The 20,000-nt window shown below is 34.1% G+C and overlaps 3 protein-coding genes across 7 annotated transcripts in view; 1 reads left to right on the forward strand and 2 right to left on the reverse strand.

Annotated features, from left to right (window-relative positions):
• Window positions 1-5,171: 5,171 nt before the first annotated feature.
• On the forward strand, window positions 5,172-15,118 carry LOC21390481 (DNA mismatch repair protein MLH3). 2 transcript variants are annotated; one of them, XM_024169998.1, is made up of 26 exons: window positions 5,172-5,660; window positions 6,412-6,697; window positions 7,114-7,165; window positions 7,277-7,324; window positions 7,622-7,776; window positions 7,854-7,911; window positions 8,291-8,348; window positions 8,470-8,562; window positions 8,655-8,817; window positions 8,899-8,914; window positions 9,041-9,261; window positions 9,418-9,487; window positions 9,596-9,676; window positions 9,814-11,244; window positions 11,319-11,373; window positions 11,479-11,591; window positions 11,809-11,882; window positions 12,039-12,236; window positions 12,796-12,840; window positions 13,439-13,492; window positions 13,570-13,676; window positions 14,011-14,059; window positions 14,277-14,336; window positions 14,485-14,557; window positions 14,695-14,780; window positions 14,926-15,118. In XM_024169998.1, exons 2-26 carry the CDS (start codon window positions 6,572-6,574, stop codon window positions 15,097-15,099), a joined length of 3,660 nt encoding a protein of 1,219 aa, XP_024025766.1. In that variant the 5' UTR covers window positions 5,172-5,660; window positions 6,412-6,571; the 3' UTR covers window positions 15,100-15,118. The 2 variants fall into 2 exon arrangements, with proteins under 2 accessions (XP_024025766.1, XP_024025767.1); XM_024169999.1 differs by lacking the exons at window positions 14,011-14,059; window positions 14,695-14,780; window positions 14,926-15,118.
• A 665-nt stretch (window positions 15,119-15,783) lies between these two features.
• LOC21390482 lies at window positions 15,784-17,366 on the reverse strand. Its single transcript, XM_024170000.1, has 6 exons — window positions 17,220-17,366; window positions 16,921-17,087; window positions 16,603-16,687; window positions 16,404-16,458; window positions 16,013-16,151; window positions 15,784-15,923 (listed from the first exon to the last, which is right to left on the reverse strand). The coding sequence occupies exons 2-6, from the start codon at window positions 17,083-17,085 to the stop codon at window positions 15,804-15,806; spliced, it is 564 nt and encodes a 187-aa protein (XP_024025768.1). The 5' UTR covers window positions 17,086-17,087; window positions 17,220-17,366; the 3' UTR covers window positions 15,784-15,803.
• A 1,581-nt stretch (window positions 17,367-18,947) lies between these two features.
• The window catches only part of LOC112092851 (WUSCHEL-related homeobox 8), a 2,666-nt gene continuing 1,613 nt past the window's right edge, over window positions 18,948-20,000 (reverse strand). Inside the window, exons 2-3 of one of the 4 annotated variants that reach the window (XM_024170022.1) lie at window positions 19,863-20,000; window positions 18,948-19,375 (exon numbers count right to left, since the gene is read on the reverse strand). The exon at window positions 19,863-20,000 is cut by the window's right edge and continues 378 nt beyond it. In XM_024170022.1, the coding sequence (XP_024025790.1) occupies window positions 19,290-19,375; window positions 19,863-20,000 (224 nt within the window). In that variant the 3' untranslated portion in view covers window positions 18,948-19,289. Of the gene's footprint in view, window positions 19,416-19,838 lie in introns of all 4 variants that reach the window. The other 3 variants (XM_024170021.1, XM_024170023.1, XM_024170024.1) reach the window with 3 other exon arrangements.

A 20,000-nucleotide genomic window follows, 5' to 3' on the forward strand; every position in this document is an offset into this window, starting at 1 on the left:
CCCCAAGAATGGAAATGGAAAAATTAAAACTTTCTCTCCTCGAAAAATGTGAAAAAGGAAAACAAACAGACACATTGTTCGTACGCTTAAATATTTTCAATTCTATTGAATTAAACAACCTCCACAATATATTTTTCATATATGCTATTGAATTCCTTTTTCAATTTTTTTACTGAGCCTTAATTCTAATTTCTCTCGTAAATTTCTCAATTCTAACCTTTTTTTTCTGTTTGTGTAATTTTGTACTGTCCAAATGTTTACATCCACATATTAAAAATATAAAAAAAAAAAAAAAGTTCAATAGTACCCAAACGGGTAAGTTATCTAAAAGACTAAAATGAAGAGATTTATAACTATGAAAATAAATGTTTTATTTTATTTTTATTTTTTTATTCTTCTTAGTTGAAGATTGTTTTTTTTTTTTTATCAATGTGTTTTCTCCCTGTTTTTCTTTTTTCCATAAGAACCCTAGATTTCTTTCTTGCATTAATATATCTAAAACGGGTGCAACTATATTATTATATCACGTAAAATAAGCTCAAGTGATAGACACATGTGCGTTTTTGTGACCTTTTTTTATGGATTTATATGGATGAGTGGATGACCATTATTGTGAATGATTAAAAGTTGAGGAACCGTTTTGATTTAAAAGTAGAGGGTCTGTTTTGTTAAAAAAAATTTAAAAAAATGGATAAAAGTATCACATGGTAAAAAATTAAGGGGCCATTAGTGTAATATACACCTTTTAAATTTACAAATATTTCCAAACACACAAACCCAAATTAAAGGGATATTTATATTTTTATATCTTGTGTTTTAAGTTTATTTAAAATATACTTTTAAATTATATTTTATATATAAATTTATATTTTATCTCGATCAATAATTAATTTTAACTTTTAAAATGATTAAATTATCCCTAAAAAAAGAAAGATAAAAAAAACTAAAATTTTTCAATTTTACAAACAATAAAAGTTTAAAACACAAAAAAAAGTATTTTGCATATTTTTTACGTCAAATAGTAAGTTTAAAGCTTTTTTAGTCTTTTTTTTTATTTAAGGATATTTTAGATCAATTAAGGATTGATTGTGGAAATGTATAAATTTAAAAATATGTGTTTAATGAGAACAAAAAAAGCTGGTGTGGTGAAGATTAAGTAACAATGGTTAGGATTGTGAAAAAATAGATCTAACTTTTAGGTTAGACATTCATAAGTATGTTGATTGTGGGGGAAAATCTACTCAGAATTCGTGGATAGTTTGACAGTTGTATCTTCTTCGTTAGCAACTTTTAGCTGAATTTGTTGATCATCCGACAAATCAGACGTTGTGACTGGATAAACAAGGCAATTAGTTATTGATCAAGGACAGGAAAATTTAGCCTCATTTGATCACACAAGGTTAGAACTTGTTAGGAACAATAGCCATGACATAAAACCTTCTGGATGTGCATTGGTAGCTGAGTCAAAATCCTGTATTTCTATGGTACCACATCCAAAAATCCAGCCTTAGATAGAGGCCTGGGTATCATAAGTGCCTATGATTAAGAAATTTTCGCTTTTGCTATTTTTTTTTTTCCCCCCAACAAACACCGTCTCTAAATAGCAAAGTGGCTTTTATTCAAAGGCATCATCATATAGATGATCACCATAAAAGAGAGACTTGTACATGGCTGAGAATGGAGAGAGAGAGAGTGAGAGAATGGAGGGATTTCAGAAGTGAGATGGTGAGGATGATGGGCATCAAATTCGAAAATGAAGATTTAGAAGCCATTGACAAGGCCTAAAGTAGGATTCTCGACCTTGAGCAATCTAAGAAGAGGGGTCCACAATCATTTCCATGTAGGGCCCATTTTCGGCACATACGCAAGCTTCTCATCGGTTGATATTTTATTATGGTATTTAAAAAGATGTTTAGTTCATAGATTTAAAATTATGATTCAGAATTATTTTTAATTTATGTATATTTTTTGTAAAAAAAAATATTATAACGAGCCACAAACCATAATATGAATTATGATATGGATCTTTGCTCCAAATATACCCTAAACTTTTCATGTTCCTTTAAGGCTTCAGAAGTGTGGGTGGGAAGAGGCAGAATTAGGCTGTTTTATCAAAGCAACTCTAGCTTGGTTGGGAAACTTTCCTTCCCAGAGACTTTGAAGTACAGGACTGTTTGAAAAGTGTATTTGAATTATGATTTAGGTTTTGATTCAAATTCATTAACACCTATAGTTATTTTGCCCCTGGAAGAAAAAAAGAAGTTATTTTGTATTTACAAGAAAGTTTCCTCATATAATAGGGTAGGCTCTTGATTAACGTTTTAAAATATTGAATGTCAACACTAACTTGTGGATGAAGAGAAGATAAAGAGAAAATTAAGAAACAAATATAAAATCTTCAAGGATTTGATTGAAAAATTAGCAGCTTTGAGAATCAAGAAACTTTTAAACGATAATTATATATATAGGCAACTTAAGGTGGGGTTTTTTATCCTACCGATAAGTAAGATTGTTTTAAGCGTTGGATTAACTTTTTAACGATAGATATGCGAGAGTCCATATTAAAAATTTGAAACACGTGACACAAAACTGCTTCAAATCACAGATTTAACCGTTAAAAAATTAATCTAACAATTAAAATAGCATTACCTGCCGTAAGATAAAAAACCCGTCCTACCATAAAAATTGCTATATATATATAGTTTTAATGGTATCTCTAATATTTACACATCAATAGGTATCATTATTTTAGCCGCATAATATTAATCCGACGTTTATAATAAATTATAAGTTGACAAAAAAAATAATGATAATTAATAGAACTGGATTATTATCACGTCACGTCATCATATTTCTATATTTGTTAGTAACCACATTGATAAAAAAAACGCAACCATTGAAAACTCATATATATATATATGTGTGTGTGTGTGTGTGTGTGTGTGTGTGTGTGTGTATATAGTAACGGTAATCAAGGTGGCGTTTGTTTCAAGGGTTTCGTTTGGTTTAGGATCATAGTTCTTAGTTCTGCTACATGCTACAGTGTTTTCTCTCATAAAAAATTTAAATTTCAAAAATCAGAATCATGAACCATGGTTCTGAATTCATGAACCAAACGTTTTATGTTCGCAAGGAAGGTAAAAAGGAAAGGGAGGTGAAGATGCACTTTAGGGTCTGTTTAATATGAGAGATAAATTGGTAGAATGATGAATATGATACGAAGGAATGGAAGTGGGAATAGAGGGATGAATTATAGGACCTGTTCACTTCGCTGATTCGAGTTTGTAATTCGAGTTGAGATGTGATTTTGTGTGAGAGCTTTTTACTGGTGTAAAAAAGTTAGATGTGACTGTTTCTGAGAGCTTTTTACTGTAGCAAAACTCGAATCGACGAAATGAACGAGACCATAGTTTTCCCTGAAGTTATTTAGTATGGTAGGAAGAAATTATTGCTATTATCACTCTCTCTCGTTTGGTATTGAAACAAAAAAAGAAAGAGAGGATAAGTTCGATTCATAAAATTACTATATTATCTATTTTCTTTCTTAAAATGTCTATTTATTACTTATCAATAGTGTTATACTCAATTTTCTTCAAATAAAATCTTTAATGTTCAATCTATACAGAAAAAATAAACTTTTAAAAAAATTTATTTATGAGGACATTTTTATAAACAAAATAAAATTAATATATAGACACAAATAAAGAACTTTTCAATAAAAGGAAAAAAAAATTAAAATCACTGTTATCATTTAAAAAATTTGAAAAATAAGAAAATATTTAAATTTATATTATGCATATAACAATTAAATATATGTTTTACATATATATACACACACGTGAGTTTTAAACTGTTATTTACGTTATCTAAAAACAAACTATTAGTATCGTTATAAATTATCGTATATATATAATTAATGAGATATTCGGAGCAGAAAAAAATAATTAATGAAATAGAACTGTATTGGAAAAACAAAAAAAAAGGAATTGGTATTACAAATTTTATGAAAAGAGGTCAAAATGAACATCTCACAATAAACTTTCTTCTCCACCTCCTAATCCGTCCAATATTGGAGGGATTGTTTTTGGTGGGCACAGATGGATTCTTAACCCCTAGGAGAATCCACTCCTCCCACCAATCCACCCTACTAAACAAGTAAGAAGCTTCCCCTTCACTTTTCTTTCCTTCCACCCCTTTCTTTAGATTTTAAGTTTTTGACCTCTAAAATATGCAAAATGCCATTTAAATGAGTTATTTTGTGTTATTAAACTTGTATTTATTGTAATTTAAAAGTTTTAGTGTTTTTTTTTCTTAAGGATAGTTTAATCATTTTAAAGGTTAAAATTAATTATTGATTAAGATGAGGTATAAATTTATATATTAAATTTAATTTAAAAGTATACATTTAATGAGATCAAAAACTGAATGTATAAATTTTAATAAATCTAAAACACATTGTATAAAAATATAAATATCCCAAGAAAAAAATAATCAACATGCAAACCTTCATAGTTTCAAAAAAATATGATGAAATACTTGAATAAGAGAGAAGAATAAAATTAAGATACCATCCATCACAGAAGATATCATCCATCTCTTTAAGAGTTTTATGTGTTTTAATTTTGTACTGATATTAAAAATCTATCTAAATTCTATCACAATAAATACCTTATGAATACTAAAGAGGACTCTGAAATTTTAGGTGATGTTTAGTAGAGGGATTCGTTCTCTGATTCGAATCATGATTCGTGGTTCGGTACAGTATTTTCTCTCACAAAAAATACATGTAAATCGAAAATGGTTCGAATCACATAATTTGAATCCTCCAACCAAACGTCATCTGTTTCAAATGAGAAGTAGGGATCTCTTTTATAGGATTTAGAGGAGACAGTGACTTTGTCTCTTTCCGTTGTGGGACAAAAGACTTCTCTTTTTCCCAATTCCTTAGAAGTTTTTCTTCAGTTTTTTCAACTTTATAAGAGTACTTTGAGAGTCAATTTTTCATTTACACATTCACCATTTTGAGCATATAAATATATAATTTCATTCTCCTCCTAATAAAAAACACAAATCTAAATTAAACTATCACTAACACGAGGTGTGGGCCTCAAGATGATACCTTGAAAAAGAATTTTCTAAGCCATTTTTCCAACACACCCCATTTACAGCCGCCCTTATGTCAGTCACTTTATGGACCCTCCCATTCAACACCTCCCAATCTTCCAAAATCCAACTCGACATCTTCCAATTCAATCTTATTTCACTTTGATTCTCTCCATTGCACAGTAAGAATCCCTCGAAATACTTTTGCGCACAATATCTGCAATTTCATGTCCTAATTCACAAGGAGAAAAGCCCACAAGAAAAATTCAATCCATCCTCCTTTTTGTGCGTGGTAACTCCACTCCTTTGAAAAGCGCATGTTGTCTAGAATAGTCAAAAACATTTAGCTCAAAAATCATCTGAAAATTATATAAGCATGCGCGTCGGTCAACTGGAACTATCATAGCTGGACACATGGGAATATGCTTGAGGCTATTTCTTGTTCTTGGTCATCAACACCAACTCTTCGGATTTTGTTTTCCAATTACCTGCCCAGACAGATTATTTGGTTTCCAATGACTAATAACAACTCAGGATCTACGCAATCGCTTGCAGCGGTATGCACCTCTTGCCTACTGATTTGTTTATCCCCTGCCACGACCTGCTTGGCTGCCTTATATAGCCTTTTTCCTTATCTATATTCGCAATAACACCAATGAATTTCTTGTGTCTGACTGGCACGAAAGATTTTAGATTTTGTATTTTGAGGAGAATATATCTGAAGAGATCTGTCAGTGTTTTCAACTCTGCTCACCTTGACCCAACTATTTGCTCAATCTCCTTCGCCTTTTTCAGTTTCGGAGAAATCCACGATGATCCTCTCCAGCTCCAAGAGCAGAGAGATTTATTTAAAGAAAATCAATTCTTGCTCTGCTTTTACCTTGCTTAAAGACAAGCACATAGCCCGTCCCATATATTCATTATTTCTCTGCCAAACAGGTCTCTAGAACCTGCTCCAATTGAAATGAACAAGTCCAAAATTACTTTGGATTACAACTCCCGTCTAATGACGTTCCGCCTGTGACTCACTCAAGCTACTCACCTCGTGATTCTATCAATTCGAATCTCTCTTTCACCGCCTTTTTCGTTATATAACTTTCAAACAAACACAACTCGAAGGATTTCAGCAGAAGAAAAAAAAGAAAAACAGAACTCAAAGGAAGAGTCTGAGTGAGAACTGACAACTGAGAAAGATCATTCCTTTTTTTCTTTTTTGGTAATACAAAAAAAAAAGGAAAAAAAAAGACGATTAATTTCTTCGTTCTTCATCTAAAACAAAGTCCTTATCTTCATATTTTTCCATTTCAGACTTGGCCGATGATTCTATTTCTACTTGTTTGGTTGCCGAGAAATTAGAAATGTTTCACTTTCACCTCCTCCACTTTCTCTCATTCCAGAGCCGACGAGGAATTCGTCATTGAAATCAATCAATAAATTGGGATTTCTTCAGCTCAATCGTCGTTCTAAGATGAGGAGCATCAGACCCATGCCTGAAGCTGTTCGTACTTCGGTGCGTTCTGGAACTATCGTCTTCGACATTGCCAGAGTTGTGGAAGAGCTTGTTTTCAACAGCCTAGATGCAGGCGCTTCAAAGGTAATATTCAACTCAATTCAGTCCAATACAACTTCTTTTGCTACGTGAATCAAAACTGGTGATCAGTGTAATGTAGAGTAATAAACTTTACCATTGCTTTCACTTTCATTTCTTTTTTGGGTTTGGGTTTGGAAGATTATGAATTAGGGTTCGTCTCTTTTTTTATTGCTTGCTTTTCAAATCTATGCATGTATCGTTTCAATTCCCGGGCAAGTTCTTTTCGTGTGATCGAGAGAAAGCTTTTCCCCCCAATCAAGTTTTAATCTTGTGGTGGAACAGAATTAGGGTTTAGGGTTTATGAAGATACTATTCGTGTGAGATTATTAGAAATCATTTCGGTTTGTACATCTAATTCCTCCTTATTTTTGGAAGAAAAACAGGAATTTTGCGAATTCACAGTTCCTTACTGCTTTCAGGTATCAGTTTTTATAGGCGTTTCGACATGCTATGTGAGAGTAGAAGATGATGGTTAGTACACCAATCCTCTTACCCGGGTTGCAACTATGAGGAAAAACCTTTTTTTTTTCATTTACATTTTTTTTTCAAGCTTCGATATCACTCTGACCGGTAAATTTGCAGGATCTGGCATCACCCGGGATGGATTAGAGTTATTGGGAGAAAGATATGGTAAATTTGTCATTTTCTTTAGGACTTCTTTCAATCTTCCAATGCTTAATAATCTCCAAGGTTGAAAGACTAATGCCTTATTCAGTATAATCTAGGAGAAAGACAATGATTGTATAACAAGTGAACCATGTCACATGTGGAAAAAACTTTTCTGTTTCGACATCTTATAGTCCGTGATAAAGTATGGACACCTTCGGCTAGGCATGCATATGCATTTGTAAGAAAATTTATCATATTTGAACTTATGTTTACTTGAAGCTCACACGATTATTTTGTATATGTACAATCTGTGGACAGCAACATCAAAGTTCGACCAATTGGATGATAAGAATACTAAGACTGGGAGCTTTGGTTTTCGAGGAGAAGCATTGGCTTCAATTTCTGATGTATCAATGTTAGAAATTTTGACAAAAGCTTGTGGGAGGCCGAATGGGTATCGCAAGGTCATGAAGGTATGGATCATTTTACTTACAAAGAAAGAAGTTTCAAGAAGGATGCTTTATCGACTTTTCCTCTAATTTTGTCATAGGGAAGCAAATGTTTGTATCTCGGAATATGTGATGATAGGAAGGATGTGGGAACAACAGGTGCGGACTCTATTCCTATAATTCTTTGAATGAGATGGTGGAGATAATTAGCCTTGTATTTCATGATTTTTCAAACTTCTTTGGACTGATTTTTACATCGTTTATGTGAATTAACCTTTTTTGCACCTTGTTCTATAATTGTTCACTGAATGGCTACTTTGATCAACTGGGTTGTGATTTAATGTAGTTGATCAATCAAGTTGGTAAACATAGGAGACTTTTAGTTGCTTTCTGTGCTAGATTGATGGTTTCACATGCTATGAGAAAGTTATGTAAGATGATCTAATTGGACATTTATGCTTTACTTTCATGCTGGTTTCCATGAGGTAAACTTCTTGTCTGTTGGTCAGTTCCTCATATCAAATTGCTTTACGTGCAGTTGTTGTTCGTGATTTATTTTACAACCAACCAGTTCGGAGAAAGTATATTCAATCCAGGTGCCCTGTTAGTTGAAATTTTACTTTTTTTTTTTCCAGCTCCCTTCGTCTGTATTTTCGTTACACTTGCAGTACTTTGTACTGACTTGACATACCTTTTGGTTTGTATATGAACTGTCAGCCCTAAGAAGGTCTTACAATCAGTCAAGAAATGTGTACTTCGGATTGCCCTTGTGCACTCAAAGTTGTCTTTCAAAGTTGTTGATCTGGAAAGGTATTTTCTGTTCATGTTTTATAGTTGAATCTTTTTATTATTTTTAAAATTTTTTTTTTTTTTCTTGCTTACATTCTTTATCTCTCATGCAGTGAGGACGTGCTTCTTTGCACACATCCTTCTTCTCCCATGTCTCTGATGACCAGTTGTTTTGGGATCGAGGTCTCTACCTCTCTTCATGAATTGAACATCAGTGCTGGCAAAATAAAGCTTTCTGGATACATATCTGGCCCATGTGATAATCTGACCATTAAGGTAGAGGGATTCATAGTCATGGTGATCTTACTGAATCTCTTTGCTTTATCTATCTTATACTATCTGACTTTTTTCTTGCAGGCCTTTCAATATGTCTGTATCCGTGCCTATTGATAAATTTGAATAATGTTCTTAGTTTTAGGTGGATGTATCGGGATAAGAATGTATTATATATATATATATATAATATTTTATTTGAATTTTTTGACCTTGACTCTAGCAGATATTAACTCACGGTTTGTTTGCAAAGGGCCAATCCATAAACTGGTGAATCGATTGGCTGCTAGTTTTGAGTGTTGTGACCAAATGAAAGCTGTCAGTGGTATCCAAAACAGAAAGAGAAGTAGGCCTCAGTCATACCCAGTTTTTGTTTTGAAAATAAGTTGTCCTCGTTGTTTCTATGATCTAACCCTTGAACCATCAAAAACTTATGTGGAATTCAAGGTAATTTTCTTCTCTCCCCCATGATGGATACTAGTTTCAATTCAGTCTGTAAGTAACTGTAAAAGCTTAATCTAATGAGCTTTTAAGTGATTACTGAATATTACTTTTTTTTTTTTTTTTTTTGCTTCTTTCAAACCCCTCGCCACTCTTTACCAGGATTGGGTTCCTGTACTTACACTCCTTGATGAGGCAATTCAACAACTGTGGAAGGGAAATATATCTTACAGTATGCCTTTACTCTATTCATATTATTAAGAGATTGATGTGTTCTCTCATGGTCTCCATGGATTCAGTTTGGTATGATGATCTATTATTAACCTCTGAGATGTTTTAGGAGAATCTATCGGGGTTGCAGCTGATATAATGGCAAAAGATCTAATGTTGCATGGAGATGAAATTACCATGTATGCAGAGGGTAATGGTCCCACTTTATGAACCCGTTTGTTTTGATGTCAAAATACAGTCTGATCCATGTTTATTAGTTTTTAGGCCTTTCTCCCTGTTGCTTTTGGTATAGCATGTTGATAAACAATTCTTCTCTTTTGCTGCTAGATTTAGGTGATGAAAATTTTTCTGGGAACTCCACAATTGAGAAAAAGAATTCCACAATCCAAAGTCATCTGGCCTCTCCGGGCCTTGTGTCTTCTCATTTGAAGATCCTCAATAAAGAGGAAGCTTACTTGTCTCATGGGCAGCAGGATATAACTCCAATTCGCAGCTCGAGTAACTACTTCAAAGAGAAAGAAAACGAGACGGATTTTACTATTCAGACTGAGAAGTTTGGTCAATCATGGGAGCTTCCCCTTCCAAAATGCATTGCTGAAGTATCTGGAAATTGTGAAAATGAAATATACATTTCTGATAACAATATTTCATCTGTGAAAGACCATTTCTTCGTGAATGAAGTCAGTAATGGAGAAAGATGCAGCGGTCGTGTGGATAATAGTAATTTCACTTCATGGTGGGGAAATGATTCCTTTGAAGGTAGTCTCAATGTTAGCAGTGGATCAGGTATTGCAAAATTTACTGATTGTCCAGACTTGATTGATGATGTAAAGATGATCAGGCCTTTTCTAAAGAGTTGCTCCTTGCGACGGAGCCTTCCACATGAGAGTTCTTTGTTTACAGATGCTGGTCACGATATTCGAAGTGATAACTTCAAGATGAAGAAACTGTTGACTGAATCTTATGACAGAGTTGATATTTCAGAAATTGACGGTGGCAACCTGAGTTTTGATTTCTTGTCAAAGACTTCGTGGCAGGACCAAACATCTAGTTTTCAGCACTTTCCCAAAGTTTCTAGAAAATCTGACTTGTCTGCGGAATTTGACAGTCTCCCTGTAAAGTCAATCCCGTTTTATGAGGAGAGTCTTGATGGGAATGATGATTTCTCATCTCATTCAATTGCAAAAGTAGACACCATCGGATCTGATCATTTCAACTTGGACTCCAAATGGCGCTTTTTGACATCGGATTCCTTTTCCCAGGGCTCACCCTGGGAGGTAGAAGATTACACTGATATCAACATACGTGAAGGTAGTTGTACATATGTTAAAACAGCTAGATACAAAAATTTTACAGATAGTGAAGAGAATGACTGCAGATTTAGTTATGATGTACTGGAAAAGAGATCCAGCCAAGAAAACTGCACCACACGTTCAAACAGTGGATTAGACGATGCTGTTTCAGGCCGCTTCCTGCAAAGTTACAAGTTGAAAAATAATTTCTCTCCTGAATGCATAGACATATTAACTGATGAGAGAGAGAGTTTAAGTTTAGGTTCACATGGTAAAAGCCACAAAAGTATTGCAATACACAAAAGTCAAAGAGATAAATATAATGAGGAAATTGAAAGAAATTCTCATTTTTCGAGTCGAAGATCAAGAAGTTGCTCAGCTCCACCTTTTTATAGAAGCAAGAGGAGGTTCTTTGCCTTGAATTGTCATTTTTCATCAAAAGCTGATAATGGCCCTGCTTATCAAGGTATTTATAGGTAAATTTCCCTTTTAAGACATTGCTACAGATGCAAGATGAGCTAATACACCTTTAATGTGCAGAAGCTCCTGAACATTTGAAGTCAACTTCATTGGGGGATTCGATGTTAGACAGAAGGTACTGCAATTTTGTGCGTCTCTCTTTTTCCTTCTTCCTTTTTTCCCCTTTTTTGATAGATATGTTATCAGTAACATACCTTGTTCACCCCAACATTGCCTTCAGACTAGATTTGAAGAATATGCAAGAGCTTAAGGAAGACAACAAGAAGGTTAATAAAGATGTAAGGTTTGAACAGTCAGCTTGCTTTGACATTCAAGACGCTGCTCTGCTAAAAGGTGACTTTATTATCTGCTATGCTTTTGTGAATGCTATAACTCATGCAACGTGTGTAAGAACATCGACTTCTTGTTGACAAGTACCTAGTGAAAAGCCAGCAAAAAACAATATGCAGTGCCAATGTAATTTAGTTGGTGCATTTTGCTTATATTTGATATCTGTTCTATTCTGACATTGTAGGTTAACGTAGTGTGTCTATATTGTGTCAATTTTCAGAAACTATCTCCGATGAATTTCAAGATTCTCCAAATCATCGAACCAAGTGGCGGAACTGCTGTCCACAGACTGCTGTACGAATTTGCTTCTATTTTTTTCCCTCTCGGCCTCTCCCAAAATGTTTATTTTCTAAATATGCGTTATTTAGTATTTATCAGCATACCAAATTTAATACAGTAAATGTCGTCTCTAGTCAACTTCTGATCTATATTTTCTATTGTTCTAAGCAGAATAATAATAAGTTGCCTGGAATCCATGATCAGAATACTATACTCGATGTCTCTTCTGGATACTTGCACCTTGCCGGTGACTTATTAGTTCCTGAATCTATTAACAAAAACTGCCTTGAGGACGCCATTGTTCTCCAACAGGTGGATAAGAAATTTATTCCAGTTGTGGCTGGCAGAACACTTGCCGTTGTTGACCAGGTCCACTTATTTATTTCTGTCAGAATTTTTTTTTTCCTCCTAATTGAGGGCACCTTCTGTGTATTCATTATAGCACAATATTCTATACGCCCTTTTGCATATGTGAAGTGGTCTGAGGTTGGCAGGACAGTAAAGAGAACACTTGTTATGCACACACACACACACACACACATGTATATTAAAAAAATCCTCATGGAAAAGTCTATAGAAAGCAGAACTATTAGGGCCCGTTTTTTTCATATACGTAAACTCAAATAATTGATTCTGTTACAGTGTTTTCTCTCACAAAAAAAATGATTTCAAACATCATAATAAAAAATCATGGATTGAGTATACCTTCCAAACGGGCCCTTAAACGGCAAGAGTTGCGCTGTTGTCTTTTCAAATTTTATCCCTGCATAGTGCAGATACAGCTTTTTCAAATGAACATAGATTTGATGCTTGTGTACATAAATGCTCTCTCTTCATGTTGGACATGCTTGTATACTGCGAAACGTAAATCTTGTAAATGTACAACATGGACTGGAGTTCTGACTACTGCTGTGGTCCTTGTCACCAGCATGCTGCAGACGAAAGGATTAGACTAGAGGAGCTGCGCCAGAAGGTAGTAATTTTTTCTGTGTTCAAATATTAGATTTTTAAATCAATTATATATATAGGCTATTTTGTACGAACACCCCTTGAACTCTTCAAATTTGGCAATTTAGTCTCTAAACTTTTTTTCCTGGCAATCAGCACCCCGAACTTATAGTTTTTTGCACTTTCAACCCTTGTTGCTCAAATTTATTAAAATTTTAACGGTTTTTTTGCACCTAACTTGCAAATGATAGCCTAATAAGAGCATTGATGTTCATTTTTGTTTAGTTTCAATACAAATACATTTAAAAACTTGAACTTAATTTAATTATAACTTAAACTTTAATCTAAATTTTAACATGAAATGTTATTAATACCAAACAAAAATATCATCAATGCGCTTCTTAGGCTATCACTTGTAAGTTTGGCACAAAAAACCATCAAAATTTTAACGAATTTGAGCAAGAAGGACTAAAAGTGCCAAAAATTAAAAGTTATGAGTGTTGATTGCTAGGAAAAAAAGTTTAAGGACTAAATTTCTAAATTCGAAAAGTTCAAGGGGTGTTCATACAAAATAGCCATGTATATATTATTAATGTTTTCTGACAATTTATTTGAATGCTAAGGTCTTGTCTGGAGAAGGAAAGACAATTACTTTTCTGGAAGCAGAGCGAGAGTTGGTATGTTTGTATTATGCTACATGAAGTTTTACTATTTCCTTAACTTGAGTTGATAGTCTTCTCACTCTAAATATCAGACACTGCCGGAGGCAGGGCATCAGTTACTGCATAATTATGCGGAAGAAATTAAAGAATGGGGTTGGATATGCAATATTCATGCTCAGGATTCAGGGTCCTTTAAAAGGTAAACTTTTTTGTCGTCTTCTTCTAAATCTGTCATTAATTATTGACGTTAAGTAATATGGTATAATGTCAATTGTCAATAATTAGCATTTTTTACGAGACTTATCTGCAAAATGATTGTTGGTGACGTTAATGTTCGCCACTCATAGCAATAACCACAAGTAAATTCATTTTCATCATGTTACAGTTTAACAATATTTTCAACCCGTGCTTCTTTCGTTCAATCTGTTCATTGTTGATGCTCATTTGAAAATTCTCCTTTTATATTTTGAAGAAAAGAACTATTTTCTTCTCAACTCATATTTAGGGGTTCTTCATTTGAATTCTTTGCACAGGAGTTTGAATCTTCTCAACAAGCAACCAGCAGTTGTTACACTTATTGCGGTATAAGACTTACTTGTCTCTGTTAATTAGACCATTAAGCTTGCATTTTAGCGTGTGGTCCGACCCTGTTAGAATGCTTTTCTCTCCAATATACTAATACCTCCTCGAGAAATGTTGAAATTAACCGACTTATTCAATGTTCAACAGTGCAAGTGAAGCTGCATCTTAAATGTACATTATATTGCTTATATCATTATCATATTTACATAACATGCAGGTTCCCTGCATCTTAGGTGTAAACTTGTCTGATCTAGATCTTATGGAGTTCCTTCAGCAGGTAAAATTTTCTTGAACCCCTACTGAAACATTTTCTTTTTCTTTTTCCTACCCTTCTCTTTCTAATTTGTTTGTCTTGTGTTCTTTAGCTTATCCTTTTTAAGCCACTACGATATGTCTCTGACGCCAGTTTTTACTTTTATCATTAGCTTGCTGATACTGATGGATCATCAATGATACCGCCCTCTGTCCTTCGCATCCTTAATTCAAAAGCATGCAGAGGTACATGCTAGATAATGAATTCTAATTAGTCCACAGTTGTTATTGAAAAACTGTTGATATTGCATAGAAATGTTGAACTTTGTATAGAGTGACTAAGGATTGTCTTGTTGCTTTACCTGGTGACGTTATTGTTTAAGGTGCAATTATGTTTGGGGACTCCTTGCTACCTTCAGAATGTTCCCTCATCATCGCGGAGCTAAAGCAGACGGCACTATGTTTCCAAGTAAGTGTGCTTTCGACAAGTTCACCTCCACATAGGTAGTATGTGTTTCTTCGTGAGTGTGCGCTCATGCACACGTACGTGTCTGAGAGAAAATGAGTTTGTGAGCTGCCTTAGTTGAATAACCAAACTGGAGTGAATCGTGCAGTGTGCTCATGGGCGGCCAACCACTGTCCCGCTTGTCAACTTGGAGGCATTGCATAAGCAGATTGCAAAGATTGCGTTGATGAATGATGATTTGAATGGGTTATGGCATGGTTTATGCCGACATGAACTCACCATTGAACGTGCAGCGCAGCGTTTAAGTTTGGCTACAAGCTGAAGCCTTAGCAACAAAACAAGTTTTCTGGGGAGCACATTTCAAGTTCGTGACGCACCCACCACAGGATAATCACACTGTTAATTCATTCTTTCTTGTTTGTAGTGTATGGATTATTCCGTAAGGGAGCACATGCCATAGAATACCCCAATTAGCACGTTTCAAGTTCGTAGAATAATCAATTCAATTGACATTTTCGATAGTGTTTTTATTACATTTTTTGACTCGATATGCGGAACGGTCCCCTGTAAATACAAAGTTAACATTGATATTTGATTTATCATTCTATTACATTTTTCAGCTTGATATTGATGTTTCCCTAAAGATTGTATTGAATGAGCCATTAAAATTCAAAGTTCATGTTGATGTCTCCCAAACTAGTGTACTTTCAGCTTCCCTCTCATTTAATCAAACTATATCTAAACCCATGTTGAAAAAGTTATTCAATAAGCAATTGTATGAAAACAATGTTACAGCCGAAATATGTAGAGGACAGACAGGGAGTTGCAGTATTAAAGAGGGTCCTTTGCAGTATTTATCATTCTTTGTTGAATTTTGTTCAGCTCCATAGTTGTTGACTCCTAATGGGCTCGTTGACCTCTAGAAAAGGAAGGCCCACTTATTTCGCCTGAAGCATTTTCATGTTGGCGAGTGCGAACAAGCTCAACTTATGTTGACAAAGATGCCTTAGTTCAGGAAACTATCCTTCACTGTAGCCCCCCCTCACCATTTTCTGTAATAGATGTGTTTGGGATCTCTTCCTTATTTGTGGCTGCACGTAAAGCCTTCCAGATGGGCACTAAAATTTTGACCGGCGGCCGCAATGTCTGAGGCGACGAATTCAAGTTTTCATAAACCAAAGAAAATAAGGAAAGATATTACTCAATGATAGCATTTTTATTTAAACGATAGTTACCTCAAAAACTGATATCAGCTCTGCTTCTCCACACACAACTAAACACAAGCACCAGTAACATGTAACCGGGGTCACACATTCCAGCACAACTGGTTTCAAAATCTTGTCGACAGGGATGAAGCGCCGAATTACTTTTCCACTGCACGGCATAATTAAAAGTATTAACAAAAAGAGAACAAACAGGTATGCAAATCATTGAAGTTAATAATACACACTCATCACAAGGTTTTTCATGTTCTGAATGCATCACCACAACATCCTATTTAAGGAGATTAATATTTTACAAGGTGAGCATCCTAAGGTTAAAGCATAGTCACAAGGAGAACAAAAAGAAGAAAGCATAATGAAATTATGTGGCAAAATAAAATTTTTTTAAAAAAGGGACAAACACCTGACATAGTGAGTTTCAAGTTGAACTCCGAAAGCTGGCATAACGAGGACAGACTCTGGGCCATTTTAGAAACGAAATTATGTGGGTGACACTTGACAGTAACATAGCACAACCGATATAATGCAATCTAGAAATCGCCTTTACATTAAAGAAGAAGAAACAACTATGAAGTTGGACCTCTAAAGCGCTCTTCTCTGACCTTTCTTAACAGCCTTCCAAAGCAACAACTTGAGTAGAAGTGCCTCTATAACGAAGCTCCATAAAACGATGACAATCGAATTGCCCTGTTATTTGGATGTTTGCACAAAGTTCAAATAGATACTTCTAATTCTTCACAAAAACATACATAAATATACAAAGAATTTATGAGTACGATGCGAAGCCATAAACAACTGAGCCAGAATTATTCATCAACAAAAACATTATTATGACAAAAACATAAGCAAATCTTAAGCCCAAAAAAAAAAAACAAAAAGAACCACCTAATACTAATAGATAAGAAAAAAAAAGGGAATACCTTAAGCTGGAAAAGATAAAAGAAATTTGCTAGAATGAGGAGAGCGGAGAAGAAGACAAAGAAACCACCCTTGACGCCATTCTTCCGAGCTACAATGTGGATGTCAACTGACCCTTTACCCTCACCACTGTAACTGTAACTGTAACTGTATCTCGAATCGACCATTCCTGACAGAAACAAACCGAAGATTTAACTGATCATCCCTAAAAACTCTCAAAATGTTCGTATGAATTAGGGTTTTTTTTTTGTTCAATAGGGAAATGTCGGATTCAGATCATTCAAGAGAGAAATACTAGTACCTCAAAATGTTAAGATGTCTACAGGATTTCCCGTTTGCTCCAAAAAAGTTTCGCTGCGGAATTGGTCTTCTACCTCAGTGGAAATCTCGGTGGTGCTGAAGCCCGGGAAATAAAGCTTCAGTCTTGAAGGAGAGAGAGTCAAAGAGAGAGGAATTAGAAAGAAGGGAGAAAAGGAGAGGGCTAGATGTAAAAGAAGAAGAAGAATTGAGGGGCCAAAATACAAATTTTCATTTCTATTGAAGATTACTGAGACCTTATTATTATTAATATTATTATTATTAGTATTATTGTTATTATTATATTATGATTATTTTCTTTTTGGTGAATAAAATTACTGGGATCTTATTCAATAATTATTAGGAGATTCGAGACCCAAATGCTGTTTCCTTTTTTTTTTCCTTGTTTCAGTGGCTTAGGCCTAATAAAGGTTTATTATTATTATTATTATTATTATTATTATTATTATTATTATGTTACTTCTTTTTTTTTTTTTTTCCTTTTTTGGGGCTTCAGAATGGAAAGAGTTTTGATCACCGCTAGTTAATTGGGATATGGCCAGGAAGATTCTAATTTCTATATTTACATAATAATAATATAAACAGGAACATCCTGTGAATAAATTTTTATCTAAAAAGAAATGTTACTTACATATTACACTGAGGTCTCGTTCATTTCATCGATTCGAGTTTTTAGTTTTAAGTTTTTACAGTAAAAAGTTCTCAGAAAATATCACATCTATTTTTTTTTTTTTTTTGCTACAGTGAAAAGCTCTAAAAAAATGTCACATCTCAGCTCGAATTGAAAACTCGAATCTGCGAAGTGACGAGACCTGAATCATTCCCACATTGGCTTGATTTTCTTTTCTGAGTTGCCAAACATCGACTTAGAAGAGGAGTGGTTTATTGATGAGAGAAGAGAAAATCTGTGCTTCAACAATATATGGCCGACTTCTCTTCTAGTGAGCCAAATAGTTAAATGAGTAATTTCAGAATTTGAAAGATGGCAGATGCATAGGCCGTGTTTAGAATTGATTCTGTTTTTATTTATCACATTTTAAAAAAAAAATAAAACATTTTTAAAACGGTATTTAGCGTAATAAAAATAAAAAATAAAAATAAAAAAAAATTTTAGTTTAGTGTAAAATGAGAGAGAAATGAAAAATGATTTTTAGTCATTTTTTATTATTTATTTTTATTTTCTCCTTTCTTGAACACAGAGAGATATATATATATTAATGAGTTTTTTATACTGAAAATAATCTATAAATAAAACTATCAAATGCATTTTTAAAAATAATTTATGTCTGAGATTGAAAACATTTTCATTTTTATTTTTATACAAAAAACAAAATAATTTTGGAACGAGTTTCAAACACGCCTATAATTTCATATTTTTAAGATGACAAAGTATAAATTTTAATAAAATACATGTTACTATAAATTTTAATAAATTTTAGCTTCTGGTGATCATTTCAAAGGCCTAAGCCGCATGCAAATGTAGCTTTTCCTGTTAGTGTATTTGTGGTGCACTGCAGAATTACCACAAAAAATAAGATAGAAAATGTCCTCAAAATATTTACTTTGCAAAAAGAAGCTCTCCAATTGAAAGCAATTAGCATAGCAAGGCTTTTCCATCCCATTCACATTTCATGTTCATACGTATAATAAAATGTTCATTGTATTGACAAAAAGCTAAGGCAAGTCTTGGATCAAATATCAGTCAAACTCAGAACACAAAAGAGCAAAAGTGCTTCGCATTTATCAAAAGTGAAACAGGTACATCCATCTAGTCTCCAAACGTAAAAAGACTCCATTTTGTTGGTTCATCAAAACCACGACACTTTAATCCCTCATAACAAAAAAAAAATGAAGACAAAAGATGAAACATTAAACTCTGCTAAGTTAGCTTTCTACTCTTCCCTAGGTAGGTATATTTCCATATCCCAGATTGTACAGCATCCACTTGCATTGATTTCTAATATCATCCAACAAGCTGCTGCATCTAAGAACTGCACCATTTCTATTCACAATATTAACTCCTTTGCTCGGACATTGGACCGACGGATTAGCCTCATCCCGTCATGCTGTAATCTTCTGCATTCTCGTAAAGACTATAACTCCCCGGCACTTCCATCTTTCCACTCAGGTGCTCATTTCCTACCACCAAAAGTTTAGAGAGGCAACACTATCAATGTATCTGTTCGATATTCACGACAAAAAATATTTTATGATTCTATCCATAACTAATATTGGTGTTTGTGCTGTTCATAATCGCGGGCGTGTGTGAAAGAGACGGAGAGAGAGAGAGAGGGGGGCAAATCGGATTGCAAAAGAAAGAGGAAAATATGCAGTATGTGTTGTTAAACAAGTATATTAAGCATACTGAAATCTGAAAATGATGGATCCAATATGAGGAAAAAGAAAAAGAAGGATAGGTCAACATCAACGAGAGGGAAATGATAGATGGAAAGGAAAAATGCACAAATAGGAAAGTAAAAGAAATTGGGAGGGAGACACTTGATGTAATAAGAGCTAATTCAGCTTAAGTTAAAAAGGGGTGATTTATGATGCAAGGACAAGTTTGGTAACAAGAGTATAGAGAGTAATTAATAATACGCACTTGAGTTGGAGATGGAGAGCAGACCGTCGTAGAATGGCATTTGAGCCAAATTTCTGGCAGGAGGCCGTAAACAAGTGTTTGATGTGAAGATGGCTTCTCCTTTGTTAGACTGAGGATCAAAGAAATGCAGATCAGAGCTTATCTCGGGATTCTGGAAGCAAA

The sequence above is a fragment of the Morus notabilis genome, unplaced genomic scaffold (assembly GCF_000414095.1).
Source record: "Morus notabilis unplaced genomic scaffold, ASM41409v2 Scaffold341, whole genome shotgun sequence".
NCBI classification, from domain to species: Eukaryota; Viridiplantae; Streptophyta; class Magnoliopsida; order Rosales; family Moraceae; genus Morus; species Morus notabilis.